At 52.4% G+C, this 23,981-nt stretch overlaps 1 protein-coding gene across 16 annotated transcripts in view; it reads left to right on the top strand.

Annotated features, from left to right (window-relative positions):
• The window catches only part of mycbp2 (MYC binding protein 2), a 104,413-nt gene that overhangs the window by 75,090 nt on the left and 5,342 nt on the right, over positions 1-23,981 (top strand). For 9 of the 16 annotated variants that reach the window (XM_035392816.1, XM_035392819.1, XM_035392824.1 and 6 more), the window contains 26 exons: positions 2,685-2,909; positions 4,526-4,658; positions 4,776-4,901; positions 7,902-8,063; positions 10,823-10,933; positions 11,666-13,297; positions 13,452-13,621; positions 14,116-14,360; positions 14,842-15,009; positions 15,446-15,603; positions 15,932-16,131; positions 16,576-16,725; positions 17,384-17,544; positions 17,758-17,914; positions 18,175-18,399; positions 18,798-18,863; positions 19,204-19,443; positions 19,646-19,735; positions 19,962-20,042; positions 20,202-20,468; positions 20,893-21,176; positions 21,534-21,630; positions 21,965-22,084; positions 22,255-22,356; positions 22,866-22,994; positions 23,432-23,564. In XM_035392816.1, the coding sequence (XP_035248707.1) occupies positions 2,685-2,909; positions 4,526-4,658; positions 4,776-4,901; positions 7,902-8,063; positions 10,823-10,933; positions 11,666-13,297; positions 13,452-13,621; positions 14,116-14,360; positions 14,842-15,009; positions 15,446-15,603; positions 15,932-16,131; positions 16,576-16,725; positions 17,384-17,544; positions 17,758-17,914; positions 18,175-18,399; positions 18,798-18,863; positions 19,204-19,443; positions 19,646-19,735; positions 19,962-20,042; positions 20,202-20,468; positions 20,893-21,176; positions 21,534-21,630; positions 21,965-22,084; positions 22,255-22,356; positions 22,866-22,994; positions 23,432-23,564 (5,632 nt within the window). The remainder of the gene's footprint in view (positions 1-2,684; positions 2,910-4,525; positions 4,659-4,775; positions 4,902-7,901; positions 8,064-10,822; positions 10,934-11,665; positions 13,298-13,451; positions 13,622-14,115; positions 14,361-14,841; positions 15,010-15,445; positions 15,604-15,931; positions 16,132-16,575; positions 16,726-17,383; positions 17,545-17,757; positions 17,915-18,174; positions 18,400-18,797; positions 18,864-19,203; positions 19,444-19,645; positions 19,736-19,961; positions 20,043-20,201; positions 20,469-20,892; positions 21,177-21,533; positions 21,631-21,964; positions 22,085-22,254; positions 22,357-22,865; positions 22,995-23,431; positions 23,565-23,981) is intronic. The other 7 variants (XM_035392821.1, XM_035392827.1, XM_035392826.1 and 4 more) reach the window with 6 other exon arrangements.

The following is a 23,981-nucleotide window of genomic DNA, read 5'->3' as shown; positions in this document are numbered from 1 at the left end:
TCCTTTATGCCTAGAACTCAACTCTGTCTGACACGCTGGCCTTTCTATCAGCCTGAGCAGAGTGAAAATAAGACTCACTCCTTCCGCTTCTCCTTTTAAAGGCTTTGTGAGTGCTTTGGGTTCTCAAACTTTTATCTGCATTTTAAAATGATGGAATTTGCGCTTTTCATACACAGATTAAATGGTTTCTTTTCCTGAATCTTGGTGCATTAATGTGATCAGACCGCAGTCTTTGGGGGGCGGGGGGGATATGGCGTTTGCGAAAGCAGGTTTATATTTCTCTGCTGGCTCTAATGGAATGCTCTTGTCTGTCTCTCTTGTGTTTTGTGCTGCCAGTTTCTCGGTTTACAGGATGCAAGACAGAATTATCCAGATTTCCAGAAAGTGTTTCATACATATACAACGTATCAAATATACGTTTTTGATTTTCCATTTAAAAAACAAACAAAAAAAAAACAGAAAAGCATTTTAATCTTGCAATAATCCTGGACTGGTTTTCTGCCTTGAAACAAACTGACATCCTAACACTGCTTTATTTGGGAAGTGTTTCCCAGAGTGCATTGGGCTGCTTTAGGACTCAGGGCTTCCATGTAATCTGTGTGAACAGCATGGCACACTACATCCTGTCTGAACGATGACTTTGCTTTAAGTCAGAATTGTTCTTTTCATATATTTGGTGAATGAAACTAACCTGAAAGTGTCACATTTTTCCCCAAGTGAATTTTGTTCTTAAATATTTGTGTGTGCCTGTGGTTTGCTAAAATGGAAATATTAATTTCTGAAATTAACAGTAGTCTGTGTTTTCAACGCTGCGTTAAGACCTCTCCTTCTCCCTTTTGTACGCTCATAGTGATATTGTCACAATGTGTGTCTAAATTACAACCCAAGACGATTTGTTTTACTGAGTAAAGGTCTTAATTTTGAGGGAAAAAGTCCTTGCTTCCAGAAAGCTTATTTTAATCGATCGCTGGCCGATACTTGACTGTTGTGTAATTTGTTGCTCAGAATGTCTTTAATGCTGGCCGAGGAGTGAGTGATTACGGCTTTTTGTCTTGGACATCTTTACCTTTGTGTCCTCAGGTGAGTTTGGAGCAGAAGGACCACGGTGGCATGTTTGTTTGGGTTTTCAATGTTGTGTTTAATAGACTCTCTGTGAGGTGCCAGTCCTTGCCTGCATCAGAAGGGTGCTGATGTTCAATCTGCGTTGTCTGCATGGTCCTGTATGGCCTTTTTCTTTGGAGATCAGTGGAGGGGAAAAATGATTTTGAAGAATGAAATCATGTTTCCCCCTTGCTGTAACAGAATGGGTAATGAAAATATGCAACCATTTGTTTTACAGTTGAACATTTGAATGCCTCCCATTTTGAAGTTGTCCCAGTACTGATGTCTTTTGAGGGTATAGAAAGTGGGCACTGACAGTGAGGGTGGTGCATAGTGAGAGGGTGAACCCTCGAGGCATGTTGGTCTCTGTGAGAGGGTGAACTCTCAAGGCATGTTGGTCTCTGTGAGAGGGTTAACCCCATAGGCATGTTGGTCTCTGTGAGAGGGTGAACCCTCAAGGCATGTTGCTCTCTGTGAGAGGGTGAACCCCTGAGGGATGTTAGGCTCAGTGAGAGGGTGAACCCCAGAGGGATGTTAGGCTCTGTGAGAGGGTGAACCCCAGAGGGATGTTAGGCTCTGTGAGAGGGTGAACCCCAGAGGGATGTTGGTCTCTGTGAGAGGGTGAACCTCAGAGGGATGTTGGTCTCTGTGAGAGGGTGAACCCCAGAGGGATGTTAGGCTCTGTGAGAGGGTGAACCCCAGAGGGATGTTAGGCTCTGTGAGAGGGTGAACCCCAGAGGGATGTTGGTCTCTGTGAGAGGGTGAACCCCAGAGGGATGTTGGTCTCTGTGAGAGGGTGAACCCCAGAGGGATGTTGGTCTCTGTGAGAGGGTGAACCCCAGAGGGATGTTAGGCTCTGTGAGAGGGTGAACCCCAGAGGGATGTTGGTCTCTGTGAGAGGGTGAACCCCAGAGGGATGTTAGGCTCTGTGAGAGGGTGAACCCCAGAGGGATGTTAGGCTCTGTGAGAGGGTGAACCCCAGAGGGATGTTAGGCTCAGTGAGGGGGTGAGAGGGTGAGTGTTTCCTGAGTGCAGCCCCCTGTGCCATGCCTACCGCATGCCCCCCCACCCCCCCTGCCTGCGCTGCTTGGCGCTAAGCCGTATTGCGCCATCTTCGCATGCTTTGTTCAACTGCGCCATTTCCCCCTGCCCCCCCCCCGCGTCTGCGATGCTTTAGACTTTCTGGCCAGAAGCATCTCCAGGGCACAAACTGTTCCAGCCTTACCCATAATGCCTCAATGAAAATTAATTCCCCCACTTTGGTCTGCTAGTTGTTTGTGTAAAAATAACTCTTAGCGTCTTCACGTTCATTTTGCCTTTTAATTATGTGGATGACTGTAGTGTAGCATCTCAGCTGCCACAGCGGCAGTTGGTTTAGCGGTAAATTTCCCACGGAGCCGCGAGTGTGTGGCCGACCCGCGGAGAGCTGAAGCGGGCTGAGGCGCGGCGCGTACGCTAACGAGCTCAGGAGCTGTGTGTGAGCCCCGGCGCGTACGCTAACGAGCTCGGGAGCTGTGTGTGAGCCCGGCCTGGCCTGGACGCTGCTCTCCAGACACTAACCCCCTGTCCTTTGGCTCTTACAGGAGGCCAGCCTGCACTCGGAAGAGTGTTTTAAGGAGGCCAGTGGCCGCCCCCCCCACACGGCCCCCGTACGCGAGCAGGACAGGCCGGGCCTGGGTGGCGGACCGGGCCTTTATAAGGTAGTGAAGACGGGACCCTCGGGTCACAACATCAGAAGCTGCCCAAACCTTAGGGGCGTCCCCATTGGAATGTTAGTTCTGGGCAACACAGTCAAGGCCATAGGCGAGGTATGGATCCCAAAACTGTGTTCTTGTGGCTACAAAACAAATCATCACTTCATAGCTGACAGATTTGATTTTTTTTTGCTCTTTTTTTTTCCTCTCGCTAACACTGAAATCACAGCAACACAAAATTTCAGATTTTTTTCCTCCCTGATTGACTTTAAAGCACCTCTGGTTCATGTCTTTGGTAGAAGGGTTGAGTGTGAAAGGGTGTGGGTGTGTGCTCTCTCTCTCTCCCTGGCATCGTCTGGCCTTGCAGCCTGCTAATAACGCGTCTCCATGGCTACAGCATTTCCCGCCTTCTCTTCCTGCGAGAACGCAGCACGGTGTCGCCCTGGCGACGGCGGCGAGATAAATCGGACCACAGGGACGGGTTTTATCGCATTCTGGAACCCCGTCAGACACAAAACAAATCTCCCGTCCCGATAAATCCTCCTCCTGACCCGTTAAAAAAGCCCTTCTGGGGTGTGTTAAAAGTCACTCGCGTGTTTATAGCCGCAGTTAAACAGCGGAAGTGCATTCGGCTGCTGATGATCGAATGAATGGATGGTAACTCAGCATTCAATCACAGCGGCCTTTTCTAGTCCCTCTCAGGGTAGCTTTATAAAACACGTTTCTGCTGCTGAGGTCACCAAGGAGACGGAGTTTCACACTGTGTCCTCCATTATTGCTGGGGCAAAATTATTGCCAATTTTTTTGCATACCCTAGCGATTTGAGTTTGTGATCTGCATATCATTCAGACACAGTCGCAGTCCGTGTCTCAGCGGCTACCTCAGTTTCAGAGACCTGCCTTTGAGAAATCCAGGCATGTTCCATGCGTAATGATCCTGATTTACAGTCAGGTGGATTTCTCCGTGTAACTGAAACTGAAGCTGAGCTGAGTGTCCCGCTGCCTACCATCTTGGTGCTGTCTACCATCTTTGCGCTCTTTTTGCCATCAGAACCATGAAATGCTGAAGCCATGAACAGCTTCTCACTCTCTCCCCCTTTCCCCCCCTCTCCCCCCCAACTTTGGCTTTTAATTTTTCCTTGTGCACATTTTAATGCTGACCCCGGTTTGACCTGGAAGTGCTAAAATGTGGCACGTTCTGATGCCCCGTAATGGGAGGATGTGGTGTGTCATGCTGTTCTCTTGGAGTCGGTGAGCGTCTCTGCAGCAGCTGTGCTGTACAGAGTGATGCTTCCTCAGAGCGTTTCTCCACCGGCCCGTGGTGATGTCATTTCCAGAGCGGGTGTGGCCTCCCACACCATGTGATATAATGATCCCTTTATAGTCCGTACAGTAAATTGGTACTGTTCCATGGTTGCCTTCAGGAATAATTGTTCTAATGCTTGTATTGTCAAAGGGGTGGTTTCTAGACATGAGCATGGGAAAAAAAAAACAAAAAAAACACCGTGGTCCACTGACATCACAGTGAATAAAGACACTGACCTGAGCCTGATTCATTCATTTCGGTTTCTGTGTCTAAGGGAATGTTGAGGTTTGCTGGTCCTCTGTTCTGACTGCAGTGATGGGCGCTAGCAGCTGGGGGGGAGGGCGGGCGGGTGTTTGGGGGGATGAAGCCATCACAGCCTGGGGGGGTGTGTGTTTGGGGGGGTAAAGCGGTTGTTTGTGCGTCAGGTGACCAACGTGGAGGGCACCTGGGTGCAGCTGGATAAGAACAGCGTGGTGGAGTTCTGCGAGAGCGACGAAGGCGAGGCCTGGTCTCTGGCCCGGGACCGGGGGGGGAACCAGTACCTGCGGCACGAGGAAGGTGAGTCCCGCCTGCCGCCCAATCGCTGCCCTAGCAGCAGGGATCGCCCCCGATGTGACTGCACACCCCTGTTCTAGAGTGTTAAAATCTACCCCCCCCCCCCCCGTCTCCTAACAGAGCAAGCGGTCCTGGAGCAGGGGGCCCAGACTCCGCCTCCCAGCCCCTTCTCTGTCCAGGCCTTCAACCGGGCCACGGGGGCCAATGGGGCGCAAGGCTTCGACTACGGCATCTCCAACAACAAAGGTAAGGGGGGGGGGGGTTCACCTGGGGTCTACTGTCCTGCAGGTAACAGCACACCTGAGGTCTGACCGGCAGGTGTTTCTCTCTGCCTGCCCCCTGCCCTTCCTGGGGCAGATTTACTGCCCCAACCAGCCCGTTAGGTTACATACTGGTACTCCTAGCCCAGAGGACAGGTGTTAAATGTCAGGTAATGCTCCGAGTGTAGTTTCTTCACCTTCGTCAGAGACCTTCGAGCCGCTCGACAGCAGCTGAGTGACTGTCTGGATACAGCTTCTGAAAATCGAGGCTGTCGCTCGTTAACTTTGGTTCTGAACAGTGTGAATGGGATATGGAATATGAATATGACACGTAAAAGCACAGAAGCTTGTCATCTCTCTCCACTCTGTCTGTGACTCTGCACACATCTACCTGTCCTGCCTGTCACCTGGATCGACCACCAGTCTGTCCCCTGTTCTCTCCCCCCAACCCCCCCCCACCCCTCCTCCTGCTTATCTGGGCTTTCTAGTGTCTTCTGCCACCATGTCCTGCTGCACGGTGCTTCCACAGTTTACCTGTCTGAATTTGTAGAAAATGTGTTTATTTACTCCCAAATTATTACCTTACAAAGCAATTACTTCACTACACACATTCTTTATATATGTGTATACACACACACACACTACTCTCCACCTCAGCAAAAGGCCATTTCACTGAGACTATGATGTTGCTCATTATCTTTAAAAGTAAATATTTATTTCTGGTCTTTCAAAATGGACTGAGGATATTCCAAAAGGACACGTCACAAGTTTTTCATACTATAAAGGATATGTTTAGTTATGCAGAGGAGTGAAGATCTGCTGGCTTTTCATTAATAGGTGTAGAGCCGTTTGTGTCTTCATGATCAGAATCAGGAAAGTATGCATCTGGTTTGCTCTGAAGGGGCTTGTTCCATGACCTTACACTTCCACAGGTGGTACTTGTTTATATTACCAAAAAAATTACATTTTATATAATTTTTTTGTTGGAATTATTTCTTGTGGCCTTAGCAAACTGTGACTGCTGTACTCAAATGAGTTCCGGCACAAAACAGAAATGGATGTTTGTTTGGTTGTGAATAAGTGCGATAGAATGAATCTGTTCATTTGGAAGCCTCCGGAAGCATTAGTTCACTAGTTGAGAGCATCCAGTTCGGGACAGACACAGCTATGGAGAGAATCTTAAGTGTTCAAGAACCATTCCTCCCTTTAGTCAGAATTACTTGGTGAAAGCACCGCTTAGTTCATGCAAAACAGAGTTCATTAATGCTAATTTGTGACTGTTGACACTGCATCCCAAGAGCTGTCAGACCACCACTTCTGCATATCAGATCTACACATTACACCCAGAAGGAGCCAGCAAATCCCCGAGTGCATTGCTTCATTGTTTTTTTGTAAATTCGACTAACCAAAAGTTTTGAATCGGGAACCAAGGGTGACATTTTTAATGTTCCGATCTCTGCTTTCTGAGTTAATGTTTTACTCCCCACCCCCGTGGAGGTTCCCTGTGAGCTACGATGACGCAGGAACTTGATGCAGTAGAGCCCTAGAAAGCCCTGCTCACTGAGCTCCTCCTCTCTGGAGTGGTCCTGCCCTTCCCCTGTGTGCCTGCCGCTCTGCATGCCTCCCATCGTGTCACGCCTAACGCTGCTGTCATGTGACCTCGCGCTCGTGCCGTGTGTGTTCTAGAGCTCCCTCTCTTTGCCCTCAGTTTGAGACTCTGCTTCACATTCCTGTACTCTCGCTTTACTTCCAGTCTAAGACCTAACTAATCCCAGTCCAATGTCTAACTAATCCCAGTCTAAAAACGAACTAATCCCAGTCTAAGGACTAACTTTGTGCACGGTTTCAAGCCTAAAATTAACCCCCAGTTTAAACCCAAATTTACCCAAATTCTAAGGCCTAGTTTGGTCACACGTCTCAAACATAAGTTTTAGTCCCAGCCTAAAGCTTAACTTCACCCACATTCCTAGACCCGACTTTTCCCTCAGTTTAAGGCCTAACTTTATCTAGATTCTAAGGCCTGAGTTTACTACGTTTATGGCACTTCTTCAACCCCAGTTCAAGGCTGAGCTTTTCTATCTGCTATTCGCCTTCCCACCAATCAGGTACCTGCTTTGCCTTCCAAACCCAGCACATGGTCTGAACTTACCTCCTGTCTAGAACAAGGCCACACCCTGTTCTCTCACCTGGCGTCCTGTCTAGGACATGGCCACGCTCCCTCTCTCTAGGATATGGCCACGCCCCCTCTCTCACCTGGCGTCCTGTCTAGGACATGGCCACGCCCCCTCTCTCTAGGACATGGCCACGCCCCTCTCTCACCCGATGCCCTGTTGCTGACTGACAGTCACAGCTTCCTGCTGCGGAGGTCATCTCCACCCTCACAGGTTCCCCGTGTCAGCAGTGTCTCGCGCTGAAACCTGAGTCATTAACCTAGCTGTGTGTCCTAATGGCCCAACCCCAGCCGCCGCTAGTTCCCCACGTAGCTGTGGAGCGTCACCGTGGAGACCAGGCAGATTTCACAAGAGACAGCATGCCTGCTAACTGCGTTTGCTGCTTTTCCAACTGACAACCAGGCCCAGGCTTCTGCCATTTTACACACACCATACCACAGCCACCATACTTCCCCGTCTCAGTCCCCCGCCCCCCTCTCAGTCCCCTGCCCCCCTCCCAGTCCCCCGCCCCCCTCTCAGTCCCCGCCCCCTCTCAGTCCCCGTCCCCTCCCTCCCATCCACCTCCAGCTCGTCACTCCATGGTACCCCCCCTCGTCACCTGCTTGTTACCCCGTCGGGGGGTCACTCGATGCCCCCACCCACCTCAGCATCAGGCGTGGCGTGTGTAGACGTGGCTAGGCGTGTGTGGGCGTGGCTTGAGTCAGCGTGCCGTGGCGTGTGCGTGCCGTGGCCTAGCGTGTGCGTAGCGTGTGCGTGCGTGCTCTTCCCCGGAGGCTCAGCCCTAGCTGTAGTGTCCCTTGTCTCCCACCCTACAGGTGAGCGGCTGAGCGCTATTCTGAATTCCATTCAGCCCGGGCCCTTCCTCCCCGCGCCCGCCCTTCTGCAGCCGGCCCACTCTCCCTCTCCCCTAATCCACAGCCCATTTGTGTTCGGACAGTCCCTGTCCCAGCAGCCTCAGCCGCAGCCACAGCTTCCCAGTAAGTCTGTCCGTCTGCCCGCCTGTCCGTCTGCCTGACCGTGTCCACCCACGCTGGACCCAGCCCTCGCCCTTCCCTCCTTCTGCTTATTTATTTATTCATTTATTTATTTTTTAACAGTTATCTGTTTGTTATTTATCTCTCTTCGCTTTATTCGTTTCTTTTTCTGAATGCCCCCTAGCTTTTTCGCTCCTGTGTGTTACCCCTCGGTCGCCTGCCCCGTTTTTGTAGGTGTGGCTTACACCCCCCCAATCTCATCTCCGTCATCCTGACATCATCCCTCGATTTCACCTCAGAACCCCCTCCGCCCCCCCGCCCTTCCTGATCCCGGTCTGTTAGTTGCTCCCCATTCTGCTTCTCTTACCAGTCATCTCCTCTTACTGTGTGTCCAGCACTTAACGGGATGATGTCTGACTCTGTGTCTTGGAATCTGTTTAGTTCCTTTAGAAATATCTCTCTCCATCACTCATGTGCTGCAAACGAGTTCACCAACACACAGTCCAGTGCAAGGACCAGAGATGGCTGTTAGCTTGTCAGGATAGCCTGAGGTTTCCATGCCTAATTCTGTCATGAACGGTATACAGTGAACAGAATCGGGTGAGATAATGAAAGCCTTGTTTTCATCAGTCAGTGACGCTACTCGGTCAGACAGGTTGAGATTTAAACGGTGGTTTTAAACAGTGAATTAATTTAGCAGTTGATTTGCAATCTCTTATTTGCATGCACATGCAAGATCACGAAACGTTTTTTTTCTTTTAATCGAATAAATATTTAAATTTGTATTCATTCGAAACAGTTGCTTAATCAAGCTACCTCCCTCATTTAGTACTTTGCAAATTAGCTCTCATTTTGATGTAGAATTTACTGGCTTAATTATTGGCAGTTATACAACGGCTCGGCTGAATACTCGATTCTGATTGGTCCAAGGGTGTACATTAATAGATGTAAATGGACGCCTCGGGCTTTTAACAGTTATAAAATCAATGCGCTACAAAATCCAACATTCATACTTACTGTTAGACAGGACCATTATTCTTTCGATTTTTTATTATTGTTATGTCCCGTCCCATTTTCAATGTACAATTTCACAATTGATTGCCCCGTTGAATCACGGTTCTAGTTACTGTAGCTAACTTCATTTAGGGATGCCAACCATCCAGCAAAATACGGAATCGTTGTCCCTTGTTTTGACACTGACAGTAGAATAGGCGTTCCGTAATTAACTCATGGCTACGGGATGCATTTTCTTCCGTATCGTTGTGAACGATTGCGTTTATAGTAACCGCTGATTTTAATATAACTCAATGGTTAGCTAGCTAGCTAGCCGAGATAACAAGCATACCGTTGAGACCATTTTGAGCTAAAACCCATCTGAATGTTGATAACGGCTAGGTGACAAGACTTGACGGCGAACCTATCATAAAGCTAGCTGTTTTTAGAAAGACTTTGTCTACACTGCGTGACCACTCAATTTAAAAAAGCAAGGCAAAACTAGGGAGATGGATTTGATTTGAGTTATGGTCTCATGCAGTTTTCTCAAATGATGTAATGACAGAAATTAGTTTGTGATAATTGTATGGTTTAAAACGAGAAGGAGCTATTTTTTTCCTGATAGAATTATTGTTTTCATAGAATTAACGGCCAGAGGTTTTTGCTTAGCAACGGTCCAAATAGAACTATCAACGAGAGTTTTGCTTGACAACAGTAAAACAATATACCCAAAGAACCGCAGAAGAATATTTCAATTTCAGCGATAAAAATCTATATATATATAAGTAACTATCTAACGGCGCATGCTCTGCTGCGACGACACAGTTTTCTGTATGTATCTATGTATTTATGTGAGGCCTGCAAAGCAAAGCTGTGAAAACAAATTTCCCCTGAGGGACAATAACGTATTGTATTGTATTGTATATATAGTCAATGTTGGCAACTCTTTGTATAAGTGGAATAAACCCCTCCCGGCTGTCCCGTGAGTTTTGGAAAATAACTACCACCGTCGTACATTGGTGTATTCCTTACATAATGAATGGGTTAGCCTGTCTGGTAGTTTTCTGTCGTATGGTTTTCGGTACAATAAGGCGTAAGGAACACCCGCGGTTTGTACATTCCGGAAGCTGGGACTGGCGGCAGTATATATATATATATATATATATATATATATATAGTGATCACTATATGATGCTGTTTGTATATAAAGTTAAATCTGTAGCGAATTCACTGGATTAATGTGGTTTCAGACATTAGATATTTAATTATTGGAAAATCTTTAATGCGCATAGCACAAATATACCCTTTTTGTCTAGTTAAGGATACAGCTAGAAACCTGTTCACCTCTGAGTGATGATGTCTGTGCTCCGGCTGCTTCCACGCACACAAAACTAGTAACACAACCAATGATTGGTGCAAAACAAATACTGTGACCAATCATTGGTCAGTTTATTAGTTTTGCGTGTGGCGTGTGGCCTTAGTGAATCAGGGCCTAACTGTTGGAGTGTGGCCGGACTCTGTCAGATGGAAACAAGGCTTAAGTGTAATTCAGTGGGCTCTGAGTGCGTCAGGCTGGTGGTCCGTGTCCTCGCATACGCGGTGTCTCTCCCGTCTCCCGGGGGGGGGGCGCCCATCCTCTGAGGACTGCCTGGCTTCTGTTCTCCTGTGCGGACTGTGTAGCTCTGCTCTGATAGGCTCTCTCTCTCCCTCCCTCCTTCCATCTGCACCCTGTCGCTCTCCCGCCCGCCCGCCGCTGTGCTCCACTGCAGACGCTCCGTCACGCGGCCTTGCTTCCCGCGAGCGCGCGCACAAAAGCGCCGCCGCCGCTGGCCCCGCCCCCTCCGGCCCCGCTCTCTCATCCCTCGCTCTCAGACAAAAGGGTGGGTAACGCTCTTCCTCAGCCGGGATGTCCCGCAGACTCGCGGCTGGGGTCCATCCCATACGCTGCTCCATGCTCCATTTACCACTCCCCCCCCTCCTGTCACTCATAGGAACATAGGGATGGTGATTGGCCAGAAAGCCTTAGGAGGCGTGACTCGATATCTGGCCTTTGACACAACAGTGAAGTGCCACTGAAGACTCTGCATCCGGCTCTATTTTCTCCTCATTTAAGTTGAACGCAACTCTTCTTTCCATTGTTGGTGGTGTGTCACCATTTTCTCAGACCAAAGCTGGTTCTTTGTGTTCAGTTTGGACTTCGCCATGATTCCTGCTTCTTTAACGCAAATGCTGGCCTAGGATCAGGGCAGTGTCCAAAAACCATCACACAACAAATTCTGAGGGAACATCATTCATTAGAAGAGCGAAGTGATCAAGTTAAAGGAGCTGCATTATTAGAAATGGCAGTTCTTCCAAAGTTTTTCCCGGAATTCCCTCCTGTAATGGATGTGCAACACTGAGGTTGTTTCTCATAGAAATTTTCATTGTTCAGTTAAAATTTTTTCTTCCTTCCTGACCCAAGCATTGTTTAAGTCATTTGTTCTTCCCCCACTCCATTTTACAGTGTTTTTTTGATGATGATTCCTCCAGATGTGTCTAAGCCCCAGAGATGTGGCTCCTCTCTGATTGGTGTGATCTCATTGGTTAATTGAAGGTTGTGTCACAATGTGCAGGTGAGAGGGGAAACCAGGCGGCGGCGGCGTCCCGCCCCATGTCCCCCGCGGGGAAGGGTCACCGGCAGGACAGCCGGTCCCCAAAACCCGAGGGTCGGGGCGGCAGGACGTCTGATCAGGGCAAGGCCCGGACCAACGACAGCATGTCAGCCAGCGAGGCGCTGATCCTGCGGTCGGACACGGGCAAGCTGCGGTCCGACTCCCACGGCCGGTCCCATTCGCCCAACCACAACACCCTGCAGGCCCTGAAGGCCGACGGCCGCACGCCGGGCCTGAGGGCCGAGTCCCCCACCCCAGGGTCCCGGGCCTCCTCCCCCAAACAGAAGGGCCTGGGCTCCGGCAGGTCCAGCCCCTCCGGCACCAGCTCGCCCCGCCCCTCCTCTCCCCACGACAAGAACGCACCTCCGAAAGTCAGCACGTCCCCCAAGGCCCGCCTGGACCCGCCTCGCGAGCGGTCCAAGTCCGACTCGTACACCCTGGACCCCGACACGCTGAGGAAGAAGAAGGCGCCCCTGACCGAGCCCCTGCGAGGCCGGTCCACCTCGCCCAAGCCCAAAGTCCCGCCCAAAGACGGCCGAGGGGGCGGCAGCGCGGAGAACCGCGCCCCCTCGCCGCACGTGGTCCAGGAGAACCTCCACAGCGAGGTGGTGGAGGTGTGCTCCTCCAGCGCCCTCCTCTCCAACAGCGAGGACGGCAACTCGGAGACCGGGGAGCTGCGCGGCGCGGAGGAGGGCTCCTCCAAGGTGCACTTCAGCATCGGCAAGGCTCCCGTCAAAGAGGAGCTGGAGACGCGCTCCTCCCCCAAGATCAGCCGCAAGGCCTCCGGCCGACACGTCCGGCCCAAGAAGGACAAGGCCGGGCCGCTCTTCAAGGGCGAGAGCCCGCGCCTGGCGGAGCCCGCCAAGCAGGCCATGTCGCCGTCCGTCGCCGAGTGCGCCCGCGCCGTCTTCGCCGCCTTCCTGTGGCACGAGGGCATCGTCCACGACGCCATGGCCTGCTCCTCCTTCCTGAAGTTCAACCCGGAGCTCACCAAGGAGCACGCCCCCATCCGCAGCTCCCTGGGGGGCCAGCAGCCTGGCGACGAGAAGGAGAGCAAGCTGAAGAACCGCCACTCCCTGGAGATCTCCTCCGCCCTCAACATGTTCAACATCTCGCCCCACGGGCCCGACATCTCCAAGATGGGCAGCATCAACAAGAACAAGGTGCTGTCCATGCTGAAGGAGCCGCCGCTCCCGGAGAAGTGCGAGGACGGGAGGGCGGAGCCGGTGGCCTACGAGGTAGCTAGCCACTCCTCCATGAGGGCCAAGTCCCTCCTGCCCCTCACCCTCCAGCACCTGGTGGCCTTCTGGGAGGACATCTCCCTGGCCACCATCAAGGCTGCCACCCAGAACATGATCTTCCCCAGCCCCGGGTCCAGCGCCATCCTCAAGAAGAAGGAGAACGAGAAGGACAACAAGAAGGCCAAGAAGGAGAAGAAGAAGAAGGAGAAGGCCGAGGTACGGCCCAGGGGGAACCTGTTTGGGGAGATGGCCCAGCTGGCCATGGGAGGTCCCGAGAAGGACACCATCTGCGAACTGTGCGGGGAGTCCCACCCGTATCCAGTCACCTACCACATGAGGCAGGCCCACCCAGGTAAGAGCCCACTGCCTGGTCTGAGGGTTAGCAATGTGTCCTCTGTTATAAACACCTGTTTGGATAACTGGAAGCTGGCTTGGCTGTTGTACAGTGGATATCGTAGCGTTTTCATGTGAATAATTCCCACGATTGGCTGTGATGGCTTTGGCAGGATGTGGCCGTTACGCCGGGGGCCAAGGCTACAACAGCATCGGACACTTCTGCGGCGGCTGGGCGGGGAACTGCGGAGACGGAGGCATCGGGGGAAGCACCTGGTACCTGGTGTGCGACCGCTGCCGGGAGAAGTACCTGAGAGAGAAGCAGACGGCTGCCAGGGAAAAGGTGCGCTTCTGCCTCTCACCCGCAAAACACCGCCATTTCCTCCCAGAGAAACGCACATTTCGGGAGGGAGAGGGAGGGTTCATTTGTACAAAGGCTTTTGGTTTATTTTAATGTCAGTCCTGAAAGTGGCATCTTTCTGTCTCCCTGCGTCTATTCCTTTTTTACTCAATTTATCTTATCCATTGGCACCTTTTAGATGAACCCAAGTAATGGCGGACATGTTAAGAGTCTTCTCTCACTGGAGGGAATCCTCCTTGCTTAAAATGGCGACTGCTATTGAACCTAAAATGGTTGCAGAAGTGGAGCTAGGACATGTAGCTTCTAGCAGCAGGACCTAATATTAAAAAAAATATTTCAGTGCATATTTCAGGATCATTTTGTCGAGCTGTGTACAGTGTCTGATCTCTCTGTAGATGGGGTGGTTGTGATGGGTGGTTGTGATGCGTAAGCTCCGATGCTCAGGCTGAGGTAAAGGGGTGTGGCTGTGCTCTCAGGTGAAGCAGTCCAGGAAGAAGCCCCTGCAGGTGAAGACGCCGCGGGCGCTGCCCACCATGGAGGCGCACCAGGTGATCCGTGCCAACGCCCTGTTCCTGCTCTCGCTGAGCAGCGCCGCCGAGCCCAGCATGCTGTGCCACCACCCGCCCAAACCCTTCCACGCCCAGCTGCCCAGCCTCAAGGAGGGCGTGTCCGACGACCCGTCCAACAAGATCAGCTGCCTGTACCTGCAGACGCTGGCGCGGTGGGTACCTCTGCGGGACGTCCCACCCGATTATTTTAACAATGTGGAAGCATTTCAGCCACCGATATCCAGTCCTGGAGATCTGCAGTGTCTTCTGGTTTTTAGTATGTTTCAGTGCCAGTGATTCATTTAATCGCTGACTGGTTAACATATCCACACTCCTTGTTCTCATGGCCTTAATTAGCTGCTGATGGAAAGAAAACTACAAGTCCCTGCAGGCACTGCAGCCTTCCAGGACTCGAGTTTGACATTGGATGAGTTTTAAATGCAAAGTTATTGACCACAGTAATGGGACATAACCTCTTCCTGCTGAGGCCATTAGAGACCATTTTAAGCACTGAGCTAAACGTATTGCCCAATGGAAGTGCAGAGCTGAACATGTTGGCCAATGGAAGCACAGAGCTGAACGTGTTGGCCAATGGTAGCGCTGAGTCGCAGTACTGGGTCTGTGTGACACAGCTCCTCTCCTTCTTGTCTGTAGGCATCACACAGAGAGTTTCGGGGCATATCAGGATGATAACCTCTTCCAGGACGAGATGAGGTACCTGCGCTCCACCTCTGTCCCGGCACCCTACATCTCCGTCACCCCTGACGCCTGTCCCAACGTCTTCGAGGAGCCCGAGAGCAACATGAAGTCCATGCCTCCCAGGTAGCCCAAACCTCGCCCCCTTCAGGACGGCGTCCCAATCGGGCAACAGTAGCAGGAGCTTTGACCTTAGTCCACTCTTCCCGATGATGTTGAGAGGGATTAGAGCTCCTTGCTCTTATGTATAGGTTTGCTGTTGATATAAATGTTGTGAATTTGTATTGTCTTGCTGTATTGGAAATGCAGTGTTTCAGCACTAATTCCAGTATTGTGTGTCCATATTAGAAGAGTCCCAGTTCTTCATAGTGCTGCTGTTCAATCTGTGTGGTTGGGTTAAAGTGTGGAAGGTGTTGTGTAGCAGAAATGGACATTAAGTGTTAGCGTGTTTTATAAGGGTGTGGTACAGTACTTTGTTAGCGTGTGCTGTGAAGCAGTGCCTCTGTAAGTGATCGTGTCGGCGGTTTTTGGGCGGGTCTGACGCTGGTGTTGTGGCCCCCAGCCTGGAGACCAGCCCGATCACGGACAGCGACACGGCCAAGCGGACCGTGTTCCAGCGCTCCTACTCGGTGGTGGCCTCGGAGTACGACAAGCAGCACTCGGCGTCACCCGCGCGGGTCAAGGCCGTGCCCCGCCGCCGCGTCCACAGCGGAGATGCAGGTGTGCTCCCCGTCACCACGGTTACAGTGGGTGGACTGTGGGTAGAAGTGGGCAGATGGCATTAAGACATACTGTGCTGTACTGAGTTATGGACTGTATGGATACAGAGAATCCGTGCTGCTGCACATAAGAGCCCTGTAGTGCAGGAGGGCAGGTGGGGGATCTAGGGTGCCAGACAGTGTCATGCTCCCACTGATATGTAACATATTTCTTTTTTTATCTTGTAAAGTGAGTTTGGCCTTCTTGATGCAAGAATAGTAGGATTTGTGCCTGCCCAGAAAGTTTTGTGTGCAAGTTATAACCAGGCCGTGTCTCCGTCCCGTCTCAGAAGTGGGCTCCTCCCTGCTGAGGCACCCCTCCCCCGAGCTGTCCCGCCTGATTTCGGCGCACGGCTCGCTCAGTAAGGGCGAGCGAAACTTCCAGTGGCCCGTCCTGGCCTTCGTCATCCAGCACCACGACCTGGAGGGGCTGGAGGTGGCCATGAAGCACGCGCTGCGCCAGTCTGCCTGCAGGGTGTTCGCCATGGAGGTGGGTCTGCCCCCCCCTGCTCTGACCTCCACCCCCCCGTGCGGTCCTCCACCCCCACGCTCTGACCTCCACCCTCCCCCCAAACACCCCCCCTCCCCACCCTGTCCTCCACCCCCCGCACTGTCCTCTGCCCCCCGCCCTGTCCTCCGCCCCCCGCACTGTACTCCACCCCCCGTGCGGTCCTCCACCCCCCCCCCCAAACACCCCCCTCCCCACCCTGTCCTCCACCCCCCTCCTCACGCTGTCCTCCACCCCCGCACTGTCCTCAACCCCCCCCCTCCCCCCGTACTGTCCTCCGCCCCCTGCACTGTCCTCAACCCCCTGCCCCGTCCTCTGCCCCGTCCTCCACCACCACGCACTGTCTTCCCCCCTGCCCCATTGGTGATGGGGTGCTATGCTGTGGCCTAAATCGGGTCCCTCCCCTCTCTGTCCCCTCCCTGTCAGGCCTTTAACTGGTTGCTGTGCAACGTGATCCAGACCACCTCGCTCCACGACATCCTCTGGCACTTCGTGGCCTCCCTCACACCCTCGCCGTTCGAGCCGGAGGAAGAGGAGGACGAAGAAAACAAAGCCAACAAGGAGAACGTGGAGCAGGTGACACTGAAATGAGGATGATGATGATGATGATGATGCTTAGTGCTTTGAGTTTTGAGTTGTTTGGGCTGAGGAAGCTGGACTGGTTTGTGGTGTATTCTTATTTATTCCACACACTCAGTGTTGGTGTTAGCGGTGTGTAAGTGGTGTGTGTTCTGCGCAGGAGAAGGACCTGGGCGTGTGTGTAAGTGGTGTGTGTTCTGCGCCGGAGAACGACCTGGGCGTGTGTGTGAGTGGTGTGTGTTCTGCGCCGGAGAAGGACCTGGGCGTGTGTGTGAGTGGTGTGTGTTCTGCGCAGGAGAAGGACCTGGGCGTGTGTGTGAGTGGTGTGTGTTCTGCACAGGAGAAGGACCTGGGCGTGTGTGTAAGTGGTGTGTGTTCTGCGCAGGAGAAGGACCTGGGCGTGTGTGTAAGTGGTGTGTGTTCTGCGCAGGAGAAGGACCTGGGCGTGTGTGTAAGTGGTGTGTGTTCTGCGCAGGAGAAGGACCTGGGCGTGTGTGTAAGTGGTGTGTGTTCTGCGCAGGAGAAGGACCTGGGCGTGTGTGTAAGTGGTGTGTGTTCTGCGCAGGAGAAGGACCTGGGCGTGTGTGTAAGTGGTGTGTGTTCTGCGCAGGAGAAGGACCTGGGCGTGTGTGTAAGTGGTGTGTGTTCTGCGCAGGAGAAGGACCTGGGCGTGTGTGAGCACCCCCTCTCGGACATCGTGATCGCGGGGGAGGCGGCGCACCCCCTCCCCCACACCTTCCACCGCCTGCTGCAGACCATCTCCGACCTGATGATGTCACTGCCCAGCGGCAGCTCCCTGCAGCAGATGGCCCTCAGGTGAGCTGTCCCGCCCAGACCCCGCCCACATCACTACCTCACTGACCCCGCCCACATCTCTACCTCACTGAACCCGCCAACATCTCTACCTCACTGACCCCGCCAACATCTCTACCTCACTGACTCTGCCCGCCCACATCTGTACCTCACTAACCCCACCCACATCACTGTTCCACACGGGCCACATTTTGTCACCACCTGGTTCTGCTGCAGGTGCTGGAGTCTGAAGTTCAAGCAGTCGGACCATCAGTTCCTCCACCAGAGCAACGTCTTTCACCACATCAACAACATCCTGTCCAAGTCTGACGACGGGGACAGCGAGGAGAGCTTCAACATCAGCGTGCAGTCTGGATACGAGGCCATCAGCCAGGTCTGCTCTGCTTTTAGGGAGAAATGCAGGGACTGTGCTTAAACAGGGTGGTGATTCCTACACGGTCCACCTGATATGGATGCAGATGTCCTCAAATTAAAACTGACAGTCTGCACTTTAACCTCATGATTCATTTCACATCCCAGTGTGCTGCAGTACAGAGCCAAGACAAAGAGTGTGTCAGTGTGCAAACCTTTCTGCACTGCAGTGTGCAGGCCTGGTTTAGCAGACAGCTCGGTTGACGCTGGTTCTGTGTGCAGGAGCTGTGTGTGGTGACCTGTCTGAAGGACCTCACCAGCGCAGTGGACATTAAGACGTCCAGCCGGCCCGCCATGATCGGCAGCCTGACCGACGGCTCCACCGAGACCTTCTGGGAGTCCGGCGACGAGGACAAGAACAAGACCAAGAGCATCACCATCAGCTGCGTCAAGGGCATCAGCGCCGCCTACGTGTGTGTGCACGTGGACAACTCCCGCGACATCGGGGTGAGTTTGGGATTCACCCCGCCACCCACCCACCCTCTGAGACACCGTACACTTTCAATGGTCCTTTAGAGGCTCTGATGTGAGGGTATTTCCGAACAAACTCAAGTTTTGCTTTTATTTGGTCCTAGAAACACCCGAGGGTACTCTCTGAGTGTATATGGTCATCTCTGTGCAGCTGCGTTTGTCACATTACATTTACTTTATTTTATTCAGTTAGAAGCTGGTCTTATCAAACTTTGGAAGATCATACCTGTGCATACATTTGTGTTTTAAGAGGTGAACTCAGTCAGTCTAATGAGGAGTAATTGGATGATCACGGTTGTGGTTTAAAACATCAGAAAGGCCCTCTGTTCAGATGCATGTGGTCTAACATCTTGCTTCACCCTCCATGTTGACAGAACAAGGTGACGTCCATGACATTCCTGTGTGGGAAAGCTGTTGAGGATCTCTGCAGGATTAAACAGGTATGGCCTTTCAGATATCGACCTGACCCTAAAGAGGTCAGGCACTCAAAGCTGGCATTAAGCCTGTTCCAGTGGTATGGATTGCAGTTGTATTATTTGTTGTTCAGCCTCATTTGCTGGTCAGTAAAGCTTTGAGGTTTCACTCTGCGCAGGCGCTGAGGTCATGTGACATTTCATGTTTATGGCTTCGAGGCGAAAGCTCGGTCGTTTTACGTCAGACCCGTCGCAGCTCAAAATGGCGGCCGAACTGAGGGCAGGGATCCAGCCTGGGGGATCCCGCCCACGCGAACACAGTCACGCTAACACAGTCGCGCTAACCAGATGCTTGCGCCCCCTGCAGGTGGACCTGGACTCGCGGCACATGGGCTGGGTGTCCAGCGAGCTCCCCGGGGGGGACCACCACGTGGTGAAGCTGGAGCTGAAGGGCCCGGAGAACACGCTGCGCGTGCGGCAGGTCAAGGTGCTGGGCTGGAAGGAGGGCGACAGCATCAAGATCGCCGGGCAGGTGTCGGCCAGCGTGGCCCAGCAGAAGAACTGCGAGGCCGAGACCTTGCGTGTCTTCCGCCTCATCACCTCACAGGTGCGTTCACCTGCCGCGGCTCACCTGTGCACGGGCGTTAACACCTGTACAGTCCTGTCTCCACACACGTTAACACCTGCACAGCTCCGTCTCGTTTTGTATCTGGTTTATTCCGGTTCCTTTCTGAAGCAGTGGGTTTGTAGCAGGTTTATTTAGGGGTTTTTCTGAAGCTGATTTTTGGGGGGGGCCTCTCTGCTCACAGGTGTTCGGGAAGCTGATCTGTGGGGACGCCGAGCCGACCCCAGAACAGGAGGAGAAGAACCTGCTGTCTTCCCCTGAAGGAGAGGACAAGGTCAGTGTGGGGGTGGAGGTGGGGTTCAGAAGTGTGGGGGTGGGGGTGGAAGTGGGTAGTGTGGGGGTGGGTGTAGGGGTGGGCAGTGTGGGGCTGGGGAAGGTGTCCCCCTCAGTCAGGGCTGGTGTGGTAAAAGGCAGATGTTGCTCTTGTGTTGGGTATAAGGGTGATCAGTTAGATGTGCATTAGCAGTGATGGAGGTGTTTAATCGTTTGTTTATTTACAGGCTCCATCTGACGCAGACCTGAAAGAACACATGGTGGGAATCATCTTCAGCAGGAGCAAACTGACTAACCTGCAGAAACAGGTACGCTAGTGTGCACACACACACACACACACACACACACACACACACACACACACACACACACACACACACACACACACTCACACTATTTTGGTGCTGTAGTAAGATGCCGTAAAGATGCTGAGTCTAACTGCTGTCCTTCCCTACCTTTGGGTCCAGGTGTGCGCCCACATCGTCCAGGCCATCCGCATGGAGGCCACGCGTGTGCGTGAGGAGTGGGAACATGCCATCTCCAGCAAGGAGAACGCCAACTCTCAGCCCAGCGATGAGGACGCCTCCTCGGACGCGTACTGCTTCGAGCTGCTGTCCATGGTGCTGGCGCTGAGCGGCTCCAACGTGGGCCGGCAGTACCTGGCCCAGCAGCTCACCCTCCTGCAGGACCTGTTCTCCCTGCTGCACACCGCCTCGCCCCGCGTGCAGAGACAGGTCAGTGCCTCGCCCCGCGTGCAGAGACAGGTCAGTACTGCACCCGAGTGCAGAGACAGGTCAGTACTGCACCCGAGTGCAGAGACAGGTCAGTACTGCACCCGAGTGCAGAGACAGGTCAGTACTGCACCCGCGTGCAGAGACAGGTCAGTACTGCACCCGCGTGCAGAGACAGGTCCGTACTGCACCCGAGTGCAGAGACAGGTCAGTGGTGTCAGGCACCAGGGGTTTGTTAACTTCGGATAGTTCAGTCAACCAGATATTACTGCCGCAGAATTACCAATGAAGAGAAACATAAGGAACAGCTTTATTCCCATTTCAGTCCTGTAATACTGCACCTGAGACAGCAGGAAGAGGCAGCATTACAGACCCAGCACTGACCCCCTGGCCCTGCCCCCCCCCCCCCCCTCGTGCCCCCCCACAGGTTACCTCCCTGCTGCGGCGCGTGCTGCCCGAGGTGACCCCCGCCCGGCTGGCCAGCATCATCGGGGTGAAGGCCCTCCCCCCCGCGGACATCAGTGACATCATCCACTCCACGGAGAAGGGGGACTGGACCCGGCTGGGCGTGCTGGACATGTTCCTGGGCTGCATCGCCAAGGCGCTGACCGTGCAGCTCAAAGCCAAGGGCACCAGCATCGCGGGCACAGCGGGCACCACCGCCGGCAAGGGCGTCACCACCGTCACCCTGCCCATGATCTTCAACTCCAGGTGAGCTCCGTGTGCCCGCGGGGGGGGGACTGCACCGCCATCCCCTAAAACAACACCGCCATGTTACTACCTCTGAATCAGGGGACCTGTTAAAATGACTGGCCTAGGTCAGCTATAGACTTTAAAGGATCAGATATTCTTATGTTGTATTTTTTATGGTTTGAATGTATTAAAATGAGGTTTTGCCTCTTGCTGAGCCCTGTGGGCAGAGCGAGCTTGAGCATGTGCTAATCTCTGATTGGTGGATCATGGCAGGTCCCGTCACTGCAGGTGTGTTATTGAGGGCAGAGCTGACTGTGCCAGTGTGTGTGTATGTACGTGTGTGTGTGTGCTGATCTGAGCTCCTTCCTTCTGCAGCTACATCAGGAGGGGGGAGAGCCACTGGTGGATGAAGGGCTCCACCCCCCCACAGATCGCTGAGATCATCATTAAGCTGGTCAAAGACATGGCTGCTGTGAGTACGGGCTTCCTACTCTGCCTCAGCCCCAGAGCAGTCTGGGAAATGTAGTTTTTACTCCACTTGGCCATGAAATTGCCTCAGAGCCTGGATGCTAATTAGATAACCTGCCCACGATTAGAGTGTGATTAAATTAAAAAAAATGTTGTGCCTAAATTTGTATGTGAAGTAATTGTATCACAGAAAACTGTACTCCTATCTTGAGCAGTGTGATTGGTTCAGTATGGTGTGTATGTATTTGTATGTATGTATTATTTATATATATGTATGTATTTTTAAAGAGGTCCTGCTGTGTGTTAGAGAATAAGAGGAATGTTTTTGTCCTGGTCAGGGTCACCTGTCAGAGGCCTGGTCCCGAGTGACGAAGAACGCCATCGCAGAGACCATCATCGCCCTCACCAAGATGGAGGAGGAGCATCGCGCACCTGTGCGCTGCATCGCCACCACCAGGGTACGCCTGTGCTGCAGTCACGACCAGTGCATTATGGGAAGATTTTACAAATTACTCTTTTGTCAGTGTGTGTGTGTTTGTGAGACTTTCACTCGTGTGTGTGCGCATGTGCGTGCGGACATGTGTGTGTAAGCGTGTGTGTGTTTCTGACCTGTGCCTCTGTCTCGTAGCTCTGGCTGGCCCTGGCCTCCCTGTGTGTACTGGACCAGGACCACGTGGACAGACTGTCCTCCGGGCGATGGATGGGCAAGGATGGACAGCAGAAACAGATGGTAGGGAGGGACGGAGAGAGGGAGGGAGATAGAAAAGGAGAGAGGGAGAAAGATGGAAGATGGAAGGAGGGAGAGAGGGATGGATAGAGGGAAACCAGAGCTGTGTGTGGCGGTGACATAAAATGGCCGCCGCATATCTTCACTGTTTCACCCTCCTGCTGCCTCTGAATAGCGTTTCACTCTGAAGGGCGGCTTGTCTTCGCAAGCATTAGTGGCACTTAATTCACTCAATGTGTTTTATGATTTTATGTCTCGTATTTATTATTTTAGAAGTGTTCACTGTCATAAATCAGTCCTGTTTTCAGTCTTAGCAAAAACCAATTTAGCTTTGTAATACAATTCCCATTAATGCAATGCCTTCTGGGAGTTTGAGCACAGGGAAAACACTGACTGCATATTCTCACAAAATAAAATGTTGATGATGTGCCAGTACGTGTCAGCGTGTGTGTGTGTGTGTGCGTGTGTCTCTGCGTGTGTTTGTCCGTGACCTGGGTCTCTTTCTCCTCCAGCCCATGTGTGATAACCATGACGACGGAGAGACTGCAGCCATCATCCTGTGTAACATGTGTGGGAACCTGTGCACAGACTGCGACCGGTTCCTCCATCTGCACCGGCGCACCCGCTCCCACCAGAGACAGGTACACACACACACACACACACACACACACACGCTCCCACCAGAGACAGGTTCAGATACACACACGCACGCTCCCACCAGAGACAGGTACACGCACACACACACACACACACACACACACTCACTCACATTCACACACACACACACACACACACACATACACGCTCCCACCAGAGACAGGTACACACACACACACACACACACACACCAGAGACAGGTACACACACACGCTCACTCCAGAAAAAGGTACACACACACACTCATGCACACACACCAGAGACAGGTACACACACACACACACACACACATACAGCACTGACCTCTCTCTGGTGTGAGTGTGAGTATCTACCCACCCACATACACCTGTGCTCTGTAGTGCTGAAACAGACTCCATTCTCCTGTCAGTCATCTCTAGCTTGGGCTTGCCTCCTTTTAAAGGTCTTCAAAGAGGAGGAGGAGGCCATCAAGGTGGACCTTCATGAAGGCTGCGGGAGAACCAAGCTCTTCTGGCTCATGGCCCTGGCCGACTCCAAGACCATGAAGGCCATGGTGGAGTTCAGAGAGCACACAGGTAACGGGGCCACAAACCAGACTTTCATCTGCGTGACGTTCATTATGGGGCCACAAACCAGACTGCACCTGCATGATGGTCATAATGGGGCCACAAACCAGACTGCACCTGCATGATGTTCATAATGGGGCCACAAATCAGACTACACCTGCTTGATGTTCATAATGGGGCCACAAATCAGACTACACCTGCTTGATGTTCATAATGGGGCCACAAACCAGACTACACCTGCGTAATAACGATGACTGACTCAGTTCATCCAGTTCCGTTAATGCATTACATGAGCTGAAGGTTTTTATTTTAGAAACATGAGCTTAAGCATATCATGGATGCATATGTACAGAAGCTCTTAACATTCTGGTTATTTTGGTGAAATTACTATTTCTGCAAAACACAGACGCCAAACACATTGCTGAC

This window comes from Anguilla anguilla, chromosome 15, assembly GCF_013347855.1.
Source record: "Anguilla anguilla isolate fAngAng1 chromosome 15, fAngAng1.pri, whole genome shotgun sequence".
In the NCBI taxonomy this organism is placed as follows: Eukaryota; Metazoa; Chordata; class Actinopteri; order Anguilliformes; family Anguillidae; genus Anguilla; species Anguilla anguilla.
This window is presented reverse-complemented; position numbering and strand designations above follow the sequence as displayed.